Source organism: Remersonia thermophila, chromosome 1, assembly GCF_042764415.1.
Source record: "Remersonia thermophila strain ATCC 22073 chromosome 1, whole genome shotgun sequence".
Classification (NCBI taxonomy): Eukaryota; Fungi; Ascomycota; class Sordariomycetes; order Sordariales; family Chaetomiaceae; genus Remersonia; species Remersonia thermophila.
The window spans coordinates 768,360-782,672 of record NC_092217.1 but is presented as its reverse complement, the minus strand read 5'-3'; the positions used below and the strand labels follow the sequence as shown (position 1 = coordinate 782,672).

At 61.9% G+C, this 14,313-nt stretch overlaps 2 protein-coding genes across 2 annotated transcripts; one reads left to right on the top strand and one right to left on the bottom strand.

Moving 5' to 3' along the window:
• Positions 1-748: 748 nt before the first annotated feature.
• Positions 749-5,300, top strand: VTJ83DRAFT_218 (uncharacterized protein; the record flags this gene model as incomplete). The annotated part of the gene is made up of 3 exons (XM_071008421.1): positions 749-1,778; positions 1,841-5,097; positions 5,196-5,300. 3 exons carry the CDS (start codon positions 749-751, stop codon positions 5,298-5,300), a joined length of 4,392 nt encoding a protein of 1,463 aa, XP_070869571.1.
• Positions 5,301-6,789: 1,489 nt separating this feature from the next.
• VTJ83DRAFT_217 (uncharacterized protein) lies at positions 6,790-8,827 on the bottom strand (the record flags this gene model as incomplete). Its single annotated transcript, XM_071008410.1, has 5 exons — positions 6,790-7,026; positions 7,085-7,448; positions 7,509-8,227; positions 8,283-8,478; positions 8,547-8,827. 5 exons carry the CDS (start codon positions 8,825-8,827, stop codon positions 6,790-6,792), a joined length of 1,797 nt encoding a protein of 598 aa, XP_070869570.1.
• Positions 8,828-14,313: the final 5,486 nt, after the last annotated feature.

The following is a 14,313-nucleotide window of genomic DNA, read 5'->3' as shown; positions in this document are numbered from 1 at the left end:
ATGCCTTGAACAGTTACATGCAAACCCGGGGCGGTTGGGTTCTAGGCCGTCCAGGCCGTCTTTTCCCACTCTCCACCGTGCCGTTGTGCCGGTTCTTGGTGGCGGATCGTGACGCAGTCCTGATCCTCATGTTCGCCCGCTCAAAAGGTCTGTCGCACATGAAAAAAAAAGACAAGGGACAAAACCAGGTTCCTCCGGGGTCAAACCCTCCCCCCACGTCTGCATGATACTATTTTCCCGGAAACGCCCTGCCTCTGTCGTTGTAACCCAGCCAAGAAGATCGAATGGCCGCCGCCCAGGGGCGGAGGAAATGCCCAGTGTTGAGAGCGTTGTACCGTAGTTGGGCCTAGACAATGCCCATGCTTTCATCTGGATCCGTGATGTTCTATTCTCCCACCTTTCCTTACCAGTCTCCTCCATCGCGGAGCACCTGGTCCCATCTGTCTCTCCCGCTCCCACCCCCTTCCTCGCTTCGTCGCCGATCGCTCGCTGCATAGTCCCCCTCACCACCAAGCCGAGCATCCCTTCGAGCCGAGATCCGGTTATTGACCTTGCCACCTCCATCCAGCCAAGCAGCTCGGCGCCATCAAAAGACGCCCTTCGTCCTGCGTTCCTTGAACACGTCGGGTCTTGGACGTGTCCGGTCCCAAGCGTGCCAAGGGTGCCCCTCTCCGGCACCTTCGCCGGGGCCCCGGCATCAAACCTCCCCCCGGCAGCGGGCAAGCCGCTCGAACGAGCAGCGGCCACCATGATTTGCCCCCCATCCAACGTCCCGGCCACCGAGCCCGCGCCATCCATAGCCTCCTTCATGGACGACGCCAGCAAGCCCAGCAACATCACCACGCTCCGGCTGCCCAAGGGCCAGGTCAGCGCGGGCCATTCCTCGCGGTCATCCAATACCCCGCGCAGCTGGTCGTCCCCCGACATACCCACCAGCCCCGAGGGACCCGGCTGTACGTCGCGCGGCGGCTTCGATGGCACCGCCTGGCCGCAGCCGACAGCCGCGCAGCTCCTCTCGGGGATCGGGGTCCTCGAGGTCCTGGACGGAGACGAGCGGCCCACCTTCATCGTCGATCTGCACGACCCGGCCAATCTGGACGGGGGAGTCCCCAGCCTTCTGCGCATCATCTACGCCAACCCGGCGCTGAGGACGGTGCCGGCGCTCCTCGGGCTGCTGCGCCTCGACGCTTCGGCGACGGCCGATCCGGAGCTCGACACGGCCTATGCCGAGTTCAAGGCGTGGGCCGTCCGCGGGCCGGGCCTGGATGCTGACCTGGCGCCGTCGTCAACCACGTACGGCGGGTTCCTCTGGACGCGTTCGACCCTGCGCCGACGTTTTTGCGTGGTTCGCGGGTACCACCAGGACACCCCCTTCGACACGCCGAGGTCGCCGGTGCTAGCCCGGGGCGCCGGGTCCCAGGACGCCCCATCCACCAACGAGCCGGCCTCTGGCGGGCCCGAATCCCTCCAGGAGTCGCCCAAAGCGCTGTCCCCGAGGGAATGCGGCGATTGCTTGGACGCGGCTCCGGGCAATCGCCGCTCGCGTTCTCCGACGCGGGACAGCCTGGACTCGACGCCCGACTCGGCCGTCGCGCTGGCCATCGACACCTTGACGCTCTCGACGCCTCCGCTGCGCACCACGTTCGACTGGACCCAGATCCCCATCGACGATCCGACCCTGTCGGATCACCACCGCTTCGCCCGGTCCATCGACTGGGCATCCACGCCGCTCGGGCCCGTCGAGTCGTGGCCGCTGGAGCTGCGCATCATGTCGAGCAGTAAGCCCACCACGCAACCCCCTTTTGTGGACAAACGCCCGATGGCTAACGTGGCAACGCAGTGGTCATGGGCAGCCCGCACCCCGCCGCGCTCTACTGGGGCGAAGAGTACGTGGCCATCTACAACGAAGCTTACATCTCGCTCGCCGGCAACAAGCACCCGGAGCTCATGGGCCAGCGATACCGCGATGCCTGGTCCGAAATCTGGGACGAGATCCAGCCCGTGTTCGACGCGGCCTGGACCAGCGCCTACGCCACCATGAAGCACGACGACTTGCTCTTCCTCTGGCGCCACGGCTTCCTCGAGGAAACCTACTTCAACTGGGCCATCATCCCGCTGGTCGGCGCCGACGGCAACGTGGTTGCCCTGTACAACCCGGCGTTCGAGAACACCCGCCGCCGCGTCGCCGAGCGTCGCATGCACACCCTGGCGGAGATCGGCGTCGCGACGGCGCAGGCCACGGATACCAAGGGCTTCTGGGCCCAGCTCAAGAAGGGGCTCGCCTACAACGAGCTCGACTGCCCGTTTGCTCTCCTCTACTCGGCCTGCGAGGACGCCGCGAGCGACGACGAGTCGGGCCCGTTCGGCCCGGGAAGCGCCTCTCCGCGCCGCACCCTCGCCAACGTGTCCCTCCGGCTCGAGGGCTCCGTCGGCGTGCCCGAGGGACACCCGTGTGCCGTCCCCTGCATCGCCGACCTCTGCCACAGCAACGAAGGCTTCGCCCCCTACATGCGCTCCGCCGCGGCGCAGCCTTCCTCCCCGGTCATCCTGAGCACCGCCGACGGCACCATGCCCGCCCACCTCCTCCAGGACGTAACCTGGTGCGGCTTCGGCGACCCGTGCCACACCATCGTGGTCTTTCCCGTGCAGCTGACCACGGCATCCTCCTCCACCTCGGCGGAAGGAGGACAGGCGGAGGAAGAAGCAGGCGGCTCGGGTGACGCGCGCGGTGACGCCATCATCGGCTTCGTCGTCCTCGGCACGAACCCGCGCCGGCCCTTCAACGCAGAGTATCGGCTCTTCATCGCCCTCCTGTCGCTCCAGCTCGGCACGTCCCTCGCCTCGGTGGTGCTGCTGGAGGAGGAGATCCGGCGCGGCCGCCGCGCGGCCAAGCTGGCGGCGATGGACCAGCAGAAGCTGTCGCTCCAGCTCCACCTGCGCACGCGCGAGGCGGTCGAGAGCGAGTACCGCTTCGCGAGGATGGCCGAGTTCGTGCCCGTGGGGCTGTTCATCGCCGACGGCCAGGGGTCCATCAACTACTGCAACGACATGTGGTATCGCATCTCGGGCCTGCCGCGCGGCGCCCGGACGTTGGCCGACTGGATGGAGGGCATCCACGACGAGGACCGCCCCGGCACCGAGGAAGCCTGGCGCCGGCTTGTCCGGGACAAGGTGCCCGTGACGCACGAGTTCCGGTTCCGCGGGTCGCGGGAGCTCATGGACGGCCACCACGGCGACGTGTGGGCGCTGATGAGCGCGTTCCCGGAGCGGGAGCCGCCGGGATCCACGAGCCGTGGCGGCGGCGGCGACGGCGGCGGCGAGCTGAAGCACATCTTTGGCTGCATCACCGACATCTCACAGCAGAAGTGGGCCGAGTCGGTGCACAAGCGGCGGCGTGACGAGGCGGTCGAGATGAAGCGCCAGCAGGAGAACTTTATCGACATTACGAGTCACGAGATGAGGAATCCGTTGAGCGCGATTCTGCAGTGCGCGGACGAGATCTCCTCGGGGTTGGGACAATACCTCCAACAAGGCAGCGTGGACGAAAGGAAACAAGAGAGCCCTCGATCTTCATCATCATCATCATCATCACCACCACCACCACGGCCACCGCCAGACTCTCGACCTGTCCTCGAAAGCTGCATCGACGCGGCCAACACCATCTCTCTCTGCGCGGGCCACCAGAAGCGCATCGTCGACGACATTCTCACGCTCTCCAAACTCGACTCGAACCTGCTCCTGGTAACGCCCGTCGACGCGCGGCCCGTCGCCGTCGTTCGCGACGTGCTCAAGATGTTCGAGGCCGAGCTCGCCTCGACGGGCATCGACGGCCGCCTGGCCATCGAGCCTTCGTACGCGGACCTCGCCGTCGACTGGGTCCGCCTCGATCCCTCCCGTCTGCGCCAGGTTCTGATCAACCTCATGACCAACGCCATCAAGTTCACCCAGGGCCGGCCCGTGCGCAAAATCGTCATCAGCATCGGGGCGTCCAGAGCCGACCTGCCGGCAGCAGACCCCTCCGAAGGCAAGGAAGCCGCCGCCGCCAGCGACGACGACAATTCCAGCGACCAGCTCTCCTACGTGCCACCCCGGCAACGGCCGGACTCGCCGGGATCCGAACGCGACCTGACGAACGACCCCGAGTGGGCAGACGGCGAAAAGATCCATCTCCATTTCTCGGTCCGCGACACGGGCCCCGGGCTGGGCGACGAGGAGAAGCGCATCCTGTTCCAGCGCTTCAGCCAGGCAAGCCCGCGCACGCACGTCCGCTACGGCGGCTCCGGGCTGGGCCTCTTCATCTGCCGCACCCTGACGGAGCTGCAGGGCGGGCGCATCGCCGTGCGCTCGGAGAAGGGGAAGGGGAGCACGTTTGCCTTTTACATCAAGGCGAGAAAGTCGAACGGCCCATCAGGCGGGGAGGGAAGCGGAGAGGAGGAAGAAGAAGAAGAAGAAGAAGAAGAAGAACAAGAAGAGGCAGAAAGGCCGGCGCTTGCGTCAAGGCAGGCGACGTCGTCTTCATCACCTGTTGAGAAGCAGGAGAGGACGCCTTCGCCGGCGAGACCGCCCACGCCGGACCCTTCCATCCGCGCAAGCCAAGCAACCGCCCAACCGCCGCCGCGGGCGTCGGCGCCGGCGCCACCATCGCTGCCAACCCCATCCCCGCCCGCCCCCCCAAAGGCAAAGCCCCAGCAGCTCGACGTGCTCATCGTCGAGGACAACCTCGTCAACCAACGCGTCCTCCAGCGCCAGCTCCAGCTCGCCGGCGCCAAGACCCACGTGGCCAACCACGGCGGCGAGGCCCTCGACAAGCTGCGGCACTCGTGCTTCTGGAGGGACGGCCCGGGAGGAATCGGCAACGCCGACGCCCCCGCCGGTGCCGACGCCGACGAGATCTGCCGCGGGGGCTGCGAAAGGGCCCGCGGGAACATCTCGGTCGTGCTCATGGACCTCGAGATGCCCGTCATGGACGGCATCAGCTGCACGCGCGAGATCCGGCGGCTCGAGGCCGAGGGCCGGCTGGCAGGGCACGTCCCGATCCTGGCCGTCACAGCGTATGCGCGGCCGGAGCAGGTCGACAACGCCATGGCCGCGGGGGTGGTGAGTTTCTTCTGCTTTTCCTTGTTTTTGTGTTGTTGCTACCCCCTCCCGAGGTCACCAAGGAAGCCTGCGCTAACGGGTTCCATTTTCTTCTTCAGGACGGCGTCATCGCCAAACCCTTCCGCATCTCCGAGCTCCTCCCCAAGATCGAGCGGCTCATGAAGAAGTTCGACACGGCCGCCGAAGCGCTATCGACGGCATGATGGGCGTGTGGCCCCTTTGTCTGCATGGAAGAGATGGCACAATCTCAAACCGGCTGCTGGTCAGCCAAAGGGCGGGAGGAAATACATCGTTGCTTCACAAACACCTATTCATTTTTTTTCTTTTCTTTTGTTTTGTTTTGTTTTGTTTTGTTTTGTTTTGTTTTGTTTTGTTTTTTCCGGCGGACATATCGCTCTGCACAAGCGTCTCCGCACCGGGTTCCAACGAAGTCGATGACGATGACAAGAATATCATGATACAAGAAACGCAGACCAGGGGATGAAGCGTGCGGGTTTCCTGGCTTGTGGGGATAGCAACGACACCACGCCAGCATGAGCTGGGACGCGCAGTGATGGCCGTTTTTTGTCTCCTTTTCGCAACGCACGAACGACCAATTCTCCAAACGCCCAGGACAGCAAGTCTGGGTCCTTGGATGGCGCGGTGCCTCCGGGAGGGAGACAAAGTGCACAGTATCATCGGGAAAAGCTAAGGATGGAGTGGTTCGATGGGAGTTCTAGGCGTATGCGATGGTCCGGAAATAGAGGCAGAAGGAGGAGCACAGGAGCCAAAGCACTTCAATACTTTCTGGGCGTGGACTTTTGCACATGCTGATAGACCTGCTAGTTTCCACACGTCCACTACATAATGTCTAGTGCGTAATTGATCGAGACGTCCAAGATGTGTTGAGACTTTGGATGCTGCTGCCCGCGCCCCCCACCCGCAGAAACTCTTGATGAGGTCTTGAAAACGAGACGAGACACGACTTCGACGACATGCTAGCCCATCACATGCAAAAGAGAACTTATCGTGTATGTCAAACACTCGAGAGGTATGTGTATTACTATTAACGAGTTGATCTTCGGTCAATCCAAGCCCGTCCCTCTCCCGCCCTAGGTGGCGAGAGAAACCGTAGCTAGGACGCCCGTCCGATGATGTCTCTTCCTTCGTCCTTCAACACCGACCCCAAGTTTTTTTGTGATTTTCCAGTGATTTGTGTCCTTCGCCATCACCGTCCACTTCATCAGACAGACAGACCCAAAGCCAACCTAAACGACTGTGCCTTTCTCTTGTCGAGGGAGGATAGGCGGGGTATACTCTGGGTATCAAAAACACTCCAAGCAGAAAAGAGCACAGAACAGCATGGTACCTCGCGAGCTGACTAGGAAAGAGGAAATAAAATCAGGCATAGGGAGAGAAGGCTTGTCAGCACGGCGACGAGCCGACGAGCATGACCGAGAGGCCACGCTTGCCGACCTGTCGCGCAGAAGCCACGAGCCGAGGGGGTATCAGAGAACCAATCTTGGGTATCTCGAAATGCATTATCCGATCCCGACCAAACCCACAGGTTGAAAAAAGGAGCATGTCGATGCCTCTCATGGCGGCGTGCGTTGCAAAGGAGACGTCATCCGTGTCGTGCTTCATCTCCCGCGTCCGATCCGATGCTCATCAACATGACAAGGAAACATCAGGTGGCGCAAAACGCGTCGCTGCTTAAGCGGCGGCGGCGACAGCCGGCTTGGCCTCGACGGGCTTGGCAGGCTCCTCAACGACGGGAGCAGGGGCCGAGGTCTCGGCCTCGGCAGGCTTGGCGGCCTCCTCGGCCTTCTCCTCAGCCTTGGTCTCGGCCTCGGCAGCGGGGGCAGGGGTCTCCTCGGCCTTGTCCTCAGCCTTCTCCTCGGCCTTGTCCTCAGCCTTCTCGGCGGTCTTCTCGACAGCCTTGGCCTTGCCCTATCGCAAAACGTTAGCGGCGGTTCCCAACCCATCACCATGACACGCGGGAACGTACCTTGATGGTGGCGCGAAGCTTCGAGAAAGGAGACTTGGGCTTCTCGGTCTCCTCATCCGAAGAGGAAGCCTCCTTCTCCTTCTTCTTGCCGAAGGTGAAGGGGAGGGAGCTCTTGCGCTTCTCGCTCTTGACCTCCTTCTTGGCCTCGCCGTTGGTGGCCGGGGCAGCCTCCTCAGCCTTGGCCTCGGCTTCGGCGGGGGCAGGGGTCTCGGCCGGGGCAGCCGACACCTCGGTCGAGAGAGGCTCGGTGGTCTCGACGGCGGGGATCACGGGAGCGGTCTCGGCGACAGCCTCAGTGACGGGAGCCTCCTTGGGAGCCTCGGCGGCGGGGGCCTTCTTCTTGCCGAACGAGAGGTTGAAGATGCTTTTTTTCACCGTTAGCCATCGCCATTCGCGATTCATACGACCGGTGTCATATGCTTACCTGAGACGCTTGGCCTCCTTGGGCTTGGCCTCCTCCTTCTTCTCCTCCTTGGGCTCCTCGGCCTTGTCCTCAGCCTTGGCCTCCTCAGGCTTCTCCTCAGCCTTGGTCTCAGCAGCAGCCTCAGCAGCCTCGGCAGCAGCAGCAGGAGCGGCCTCGGCCTCGGCGGCAGCGCTGGACTCGGCCTTGGCCTCCTCAGGCTTGGCCTCCTCGGCCTTCTCCTCGGCGGCAGGCTCGGCGGCCTTCTTCTCCTCCTTCTTGCCCAGGAGGTTGCCGAAGATGGAGGTGCGCTTGCGGCTGGCGGAGCGACGCTTGGGCTCCTCAGCCTTAGCCTCCTCCTTCTTGGGCTCCTCCTTGGCCTCCTCCTTGGCCTCCTCCTTGGCAGCCTCGGCGGCCGGGGCCTCGGTGGCAGCGGCGGCCTCCTCGGCGGGGGCGGCAGCCTCAGCAGCGGCGGTCTCAGCGGCAGGAGCCTCCTCCTCCTTCTTCTCTTCCTTCTTCTCCTCCTTCTTGGGAGCGGGCTTGAGGGACTCGAGCGTCTTCTTGTACGTCTCCGACTCGGTGACGGTGGCAGCGAGCTCCTTGGCCTCGGCGATCTTGGCCTTCAGCTGAGCGACCCAGTTGTCACGCTCAGCGGTGTTGGCGGCCTTGAAGGCGTGCTTGTGGCCCTTGGCGGTGAAGTGGAACTTGGTGGGGCCATCGGTAACGGGCTCAGAGGCATCGGCCTGCATGCGAGTCAGCCCTGCGTTCCCGCGCTCCGCACATGAACGGATCCCTTACCAGGTGGATGGCGCCGGCGGGAGCGGCCTTGTCGCCCTTGTCGCTGTAGAAGAGCAGGCCCTTGCCAGTCTCGGCAGCCCAGGCGGTCACGTGGTGAGCCACATCGGCCACCTTGTCGGCCTTGAACGAGGCGACAGCCTTGAGGTCGATGGCATCGGTGCCGAACCAGAACAGCTGCTTGGTGTACAGGAAGTTCCTGATGGCACGGCGTTAGAACACAGAAACGCATAACCCATCGCGAGCCTCGACGCGACAAACACCTACTTGGGGAAGTTGGCGCCCTGGCCCTTGTGCTCAAGGTGGCCCTCCTCGATCGGCTTGGCCTCCTCCTTGGCCTCCTCCTCCTTCTTGGGCTCCTCGGCAGCCTTGTCCTCGGCCTTGGTCTCCTCGGCGGGGGCGGCAGCCTCAGCGGCGGTCTCGGCAGCCGGAGCGGCCTCGGCGGCGGGAGCAGCCTCGGTGGCAGCGGCCGTGGTCTCAGCGGCGGCGGTGGTCTCGGCGACGGGCTCGGCGGCCGGGGTCTCGACGGGCTTCTGGGTGTCGGCCATTATGATTGATGTATTGGGGGGGTTGTGCTTAAACAGCAGGGTATCTCAGGAAAATTAGAAAATGGGGTATTGGGTATCACTGAAGCAAAGAAAAAACAGGTGCTGTTGATGTGATGGGGAAATTATCACAGCGTGCCCTGCACCGGATCGTGTCTTGGGGAGGGGGGTATCTTGGAGGAGAAATCTCTGGGAGGTGGAAGAGAGTGCAAGGGGAAAGAGAAGGAAGGAGGAAGAAGCCAGGCGCGTGCTGGCTGCCCGGATACTTATTTCGGCACGAGGAAGCTCGAGCTGTCGCTTTTTTGGTGAGACGACAGGCCCCTCCAAAACGGCAACCGTGTGACCGGCCGGGGTCGGCTCTTCAAGGGGGGAGGGGGGGCGGCGAAAACGGAGGAGGCCATCGACCCGCGTCGCCCCAATCACACCGTTCCTGGGTTACGGGTTACCTAAACCTTGCATGGGGGGGTGGGATGCCCATCGTAGCCGCGGCAGCTTCGTTGCCTCCTAGTTACTACTACACACAAAAGGGGGCGGCCCCCAGAGGGTCGCAAAACGGCTTGCCCATGGAGCAGGCTTGAGGTTGCTTGAGAAACACGAAATTGCTTAACACCGTTTTGGGACAGGGTCCCAAGCTTTCCCTGGCTCGCGCTTGAGCTGCAGCCACCAATGCAGCGTCGGCCCCACAAAGACTGCAGCTTCGCGCAGGCGTATTCCCTGGGGGTGTGCGTTGAAGGTGCATCAGCCCACGCGCTGCGCAGATACTTTGGCCCAAAGTACCTCGTCCTCGCCGGCCTTGAGCGGCCGGCAGTCCCTGGTAGCCATCGCCCGCCTTGGGTTCTGCGAGCATCACCGCAAAACCGGCAGATGGTCCGTGCTCCTGTAACATCTTCGTTTTGTCACTGCCAGCAGGGTGCACCCCCCGATCTCCCCTTGTCGATCCAGCTTCACCCCCCTCGCTCAACCTTGTCTCCCTTTCCGCTGAGCATCGCAAAGGCTCGTTCTTCGTCCTGCGCGCCCTGGAAAATGCTCGAGAAGCGTTGCGTCATCCACCAAGCTTCAACGGCGGCTGATAGGCTGGCTGGCTTTTGTTTTTTTTTTTTCGTGGTCCTCTGCTGTCCTGGTGAGGGAGCATTCCTTCGTCCTGTCGTGAGCCAACGTTTCGTTGCTGTGCAGTGAGGCGCAAACCGGCGAACTACCCTTGACCTCGTGCTGCCATCTTCCGATTCCCAACCTGCAAGCGTCTCGTCTGCTGCAACCCTTGTGGGGTGCCGCGCTCGGTCACTACCGCTCGTCCTTTATTCACCGCTCCACCCTTGAAATTTGGCCCAGCCGCCGACCAGGCGCACAATCAATTTCGTGGTCCACCGTTTCCCACTTGGCCTCCCGTCAGCTCCCGCCAGCGACATTGAAGGATCCGCGGGTTCTCCGTCCATCTCGGCCTAGAACGACACCCCACGCCTGTTCGCGCATGCCACTTGTCGGAACGACCGCCAGGATCCCTACGCGCGCTGGGCTTTTCCGTCATGTCCGCCAAACAAGCCGGTTCCTGCGTCACCTGCAAGGACGCGTGTGTCGGCAGGGCGATTCCGGATCAAGTGAAGACCGGCGGGACCAGGGACCCGAAACGGTAGCCAGAGATGTCGGTGTGCCTCAGATCACGGACAATAATAATAATCGACGAGGGCCCACCCGATTCCGGGTTGCAGACCCTTTGACGGTACGGTAGAGTCATCAGGCCGGCTTGTCTGCAACATTCTCCTTTCGCCTGCCCTGGTCCAAGACGCTCATCAATAGAAAACCTCGACGGCCGCTGCAACACTGATGGAAGAATCCCTGGGCAAGGGCCTTCTCGATCAACCGCAAACAGCCCGCCGCGTTGATGACTGATGACTCGGATCCATCTCCGTCCGTCCAAGGTCCGCCAGAGTTGGATGACAACCCTGGCGGGAGGAGACCGGGGAGGGCATGGCGGTGGGGGCATCAGGGTGTCCTCGCATCGATTTGCCGAACAGCAGCGCGCCCATGCAGCGTTTGTTGACGTTTGACTTGGGACTCGCCGGGGGCCATGGCACCATTTTTTTTTTCTGATGGGAGGGCAGCGTTTCTTTCGGCACTCTCCCGCAGCCTGGTCGCGACCTTGTTGTGTTCTGCGCCGTTCAGCCCGCAGATTCCGCGTTCCATCAACCCCCCTCTGTCCATGATGCCGAGCAGAGGGGGCTGCTCATCCTGCTCATCTATCTTGACGAAGAATCAGGCGCTCTAGGAGGCATCAAGACGACGAACTACCCGTCGTCATTGGTTGGCATCGACGAGCGCATGATTCCTCGCAGCTGCACTGTGCCGGAACGTCCCATCGCCCACAATCCGCATGAAGTGATTGGACTCCTGGGTCAAGCTGTGTGGTGGGGCCCGAGATTTGGCTAATCTAGCAGCTTCCAAGACTCGCGCACCAAAAGACGCTGGCCGTGCCTCGACGACAGCCGCGCCGACAGCAACTCAGGAGGCTGGCGCTCAGTGAACGGGCGCTGGAACAGACCGCCGCTGGGCAAGGGGGACAGCTCAACACAAGCCAGCATAACAGCCAGCCACCTGTTCATCCCGCAGCCCACCGCCGATTTTGATCCTTAAAATCAACGCCAATGACAGGGATACAAGAGCCCGGTTGTCGATGGCGTTTGCACCCGAGCTCTCGTTAGTTTAGGGAGAGAGCCTTGGCGCGTCCTTGCACGCGTCTTGGCTCGCGAGCCTCTAACTGCTGTGTAGTCGTCCTGTATCCGCCTTACGGCGTTGTCCCCCCCCCCCCCCCCTTTTTTTTCCCCACGCTGCTAGTATAGTACATACACAGTATGTACAGACCATATCGGAATATCAAGCTGGCGGTTCCAGCCCGGGAACTTGGGATGCCATTTGTTCTCTGGCCGTTTCATGGAAAACGTCCCTCATGCTTGTTGCATGCGGCCATACCACCACTTTGTCCCTTTTTGTTGGCCGGCCGCGTTCACCACATTCCCGTCCCCTTTCTTCACGTGGCTTTGGCCCAGGAGAACTGAAGCCCTTTGCGGCTTGCCCTTAGTCAGTGGCACTAATCCTAATTCCGTTAATTCTCGGCCTCGTACATACGCAGTACTGCGTAGACTCCTGCATCCAAGATCTCCAACGTTTCCACGCTGCGGGGCAATAAAAGGAGGACCGGCCGAGCGTGACGCCTTTGGCTGCGATCGAGCGATGTGATGCGAGGACTGGCCTCCTCCGTCCTTGTCCCTTGGATCCCGAGCTCTCTTTGTAAACCGACTACGCTTTCTTTCGGCGGAGCACATGGATATCTGTCGGCCAGGATGTCGACATCCTCGCTGACGATGAAGCCTTTGAGCATTCTGTCAGGCGAGCAATTGCATCATCGCAACCCGCGATCCTACTCTGCCACAGTTTGAAAGCTCCGACGTCCACTCCAACACAACCCCTCTGCAACACCCCTCTGCAACACCCCTCTGCAACCAACGCCCCCCCCCCCCGGGAACGCACCTCAGTCTCACCACCTCCAAACCAGATAGCGTTATCGATATCCAGTTGGTGCCCCTGCCCGCCGATCTGCTTCTCCGCCTTCCCCTCCCGATGCACACCACCGCTAAACACGACCCAAGATCATCACCCCACCTTGCAGCCAGCCCTCCCTCCTACATCCCGTCCGTGGTTTGCTAGATGCGGACGCTATGCTTGAAATCCCACCACTGCTGCTGCTGCTGCTGCTGCTTGCCGCGGATGGCCAAAAGGGTTCTCGACCCGCGCTGGAACAAACCTGGAACCACATCCACAGCCCACATGACCGACCCGTTTCTCCCGACCGATAGCGCGTCTCATGAGCACATGGAATCATCCATCACACTAGCAGTTCCCGATCCAGGCCGTCCCCGTATCACCGTTTAAACGGGGCCGAGGCCTAGGCCTGCACGTTATCGGATCCGTGCTGCCCGCCCCTCCTTTGTCTTGTTGGTGCTGAGGAGGTCAAGCGAAACCCTCTGCTCAGCTGTTGCTTTTTGCTTTTTGCTCGAGCGCGGGGCACCGAAGATGCCCGGTCTTCCTAGGGACTCAGATCACGGCCAGCTTCGGCCCCCCCCCCCCCCCCCCTCTCGGGTTTCGCGACATACGAAGCAGCATGGCCCCTTTCCCTCGCCCAGCCAAGACATACCAGCAGCCTATGTACGCAGTAGTAGTAGTAGTACATGCCTGATGTTTTAGCTCCCCTTCGAGACATTTCTCCAGAAACAACCGTTGGACGGAACTGCAGCCTTGGAACTCCCCATTCCGCAACCCACCGCGAGGTGGTACGTAGCACACGTGTGGTAGCAGGTGGTGATTGAGTGCGCCAGGTCTCTCGGCCGCCCTATCACAACGGGAAGATGAGGGGGGGAGGGGCTTGTGTAGCGGCAGCAATCGCCCGTCCGCCCGTCCACCTGCCCGTCCACCCGCCCGTCCACCCGCCTGTCTGTCCGTCTGTCTGGCCGGGCTGTGGCGCCGTGTTTCCCTGTTTTGTTCCAAATCCAAAGCCCGCATTTGATGCGCTCTTTCTTTTTTCATTCGTTTTTTTTTTTTTCAACTTTTCGTGGTTTGGCTGGAGTGAAAAACGGGCACGGGACCTGAAGGCCAGCCACATGTTCTTGGGAACGCAAGGCTGGGGAGGGGCGATGGTGGCGGCGGTGGCTGTGGTAGTGATAGAGGTCCCCCGCTCTCTTTGTCTTTTCGTGGTTGGCCGCTTCGTCAGTCGTCTCGTGATCGTGTATGTGCCATGCGGGTCGCCAGCCAGCCTTGGAGCCTACGGGTGTTTCCTGCCGGCCTACACAGCAGGAACCGGAACAGCCCGGCCTCAGCCAGACAGAGGTTGGCCGATCTTGGGTTTCCATCCAGATCACGACCGTGATAGGATGGAGGGGCGGGGTAATTAGACGTCGCGAAGCCGCCCGCAGCCCGTCTTCCTTAAGCTTGCCTGCTGCCGCCTGCTCCCCTCACGCAACCCGTCATTCTTGCGCGTGGGTTGTCCTCGTGTTGCACGGTTACGTCTAGAATCTTCTTATCTCTCGGCCTGTTCCGTCAAAGCTCCGAGTCCGTCTCCCCACCCTACGCGAGAGGCTCTGATCTACTGGGAAGGATGGATGAGTGAGTGAGTTGGCTTGCTCTCGTGGGAGGGTATGGGCGCGTGGGAGAACCGCTCAACGGCTGTGACTGTGGCTGTGACTGTGTCACTGGCGGTGATTCCGGTGTCCTCCTTCTGGTCTTGAACAGGAACGTCTCTACCATCGTTCCTGACATGTGACAAGCTTGCTGTCCTTGATGCCGTTGATGAGAGCCCTCAGAAATACAATCTTGGCCGTGCGGCTTCCATGCTCGTCCTTATGTTTCGACAGGTCTTCAGCTCGACACCTTGGCCGATATCCGGCTTCTTGGATCTCATGCCTTGGGGCAGGTGGTCCTGGGATTCCACCACCATCGGGGGT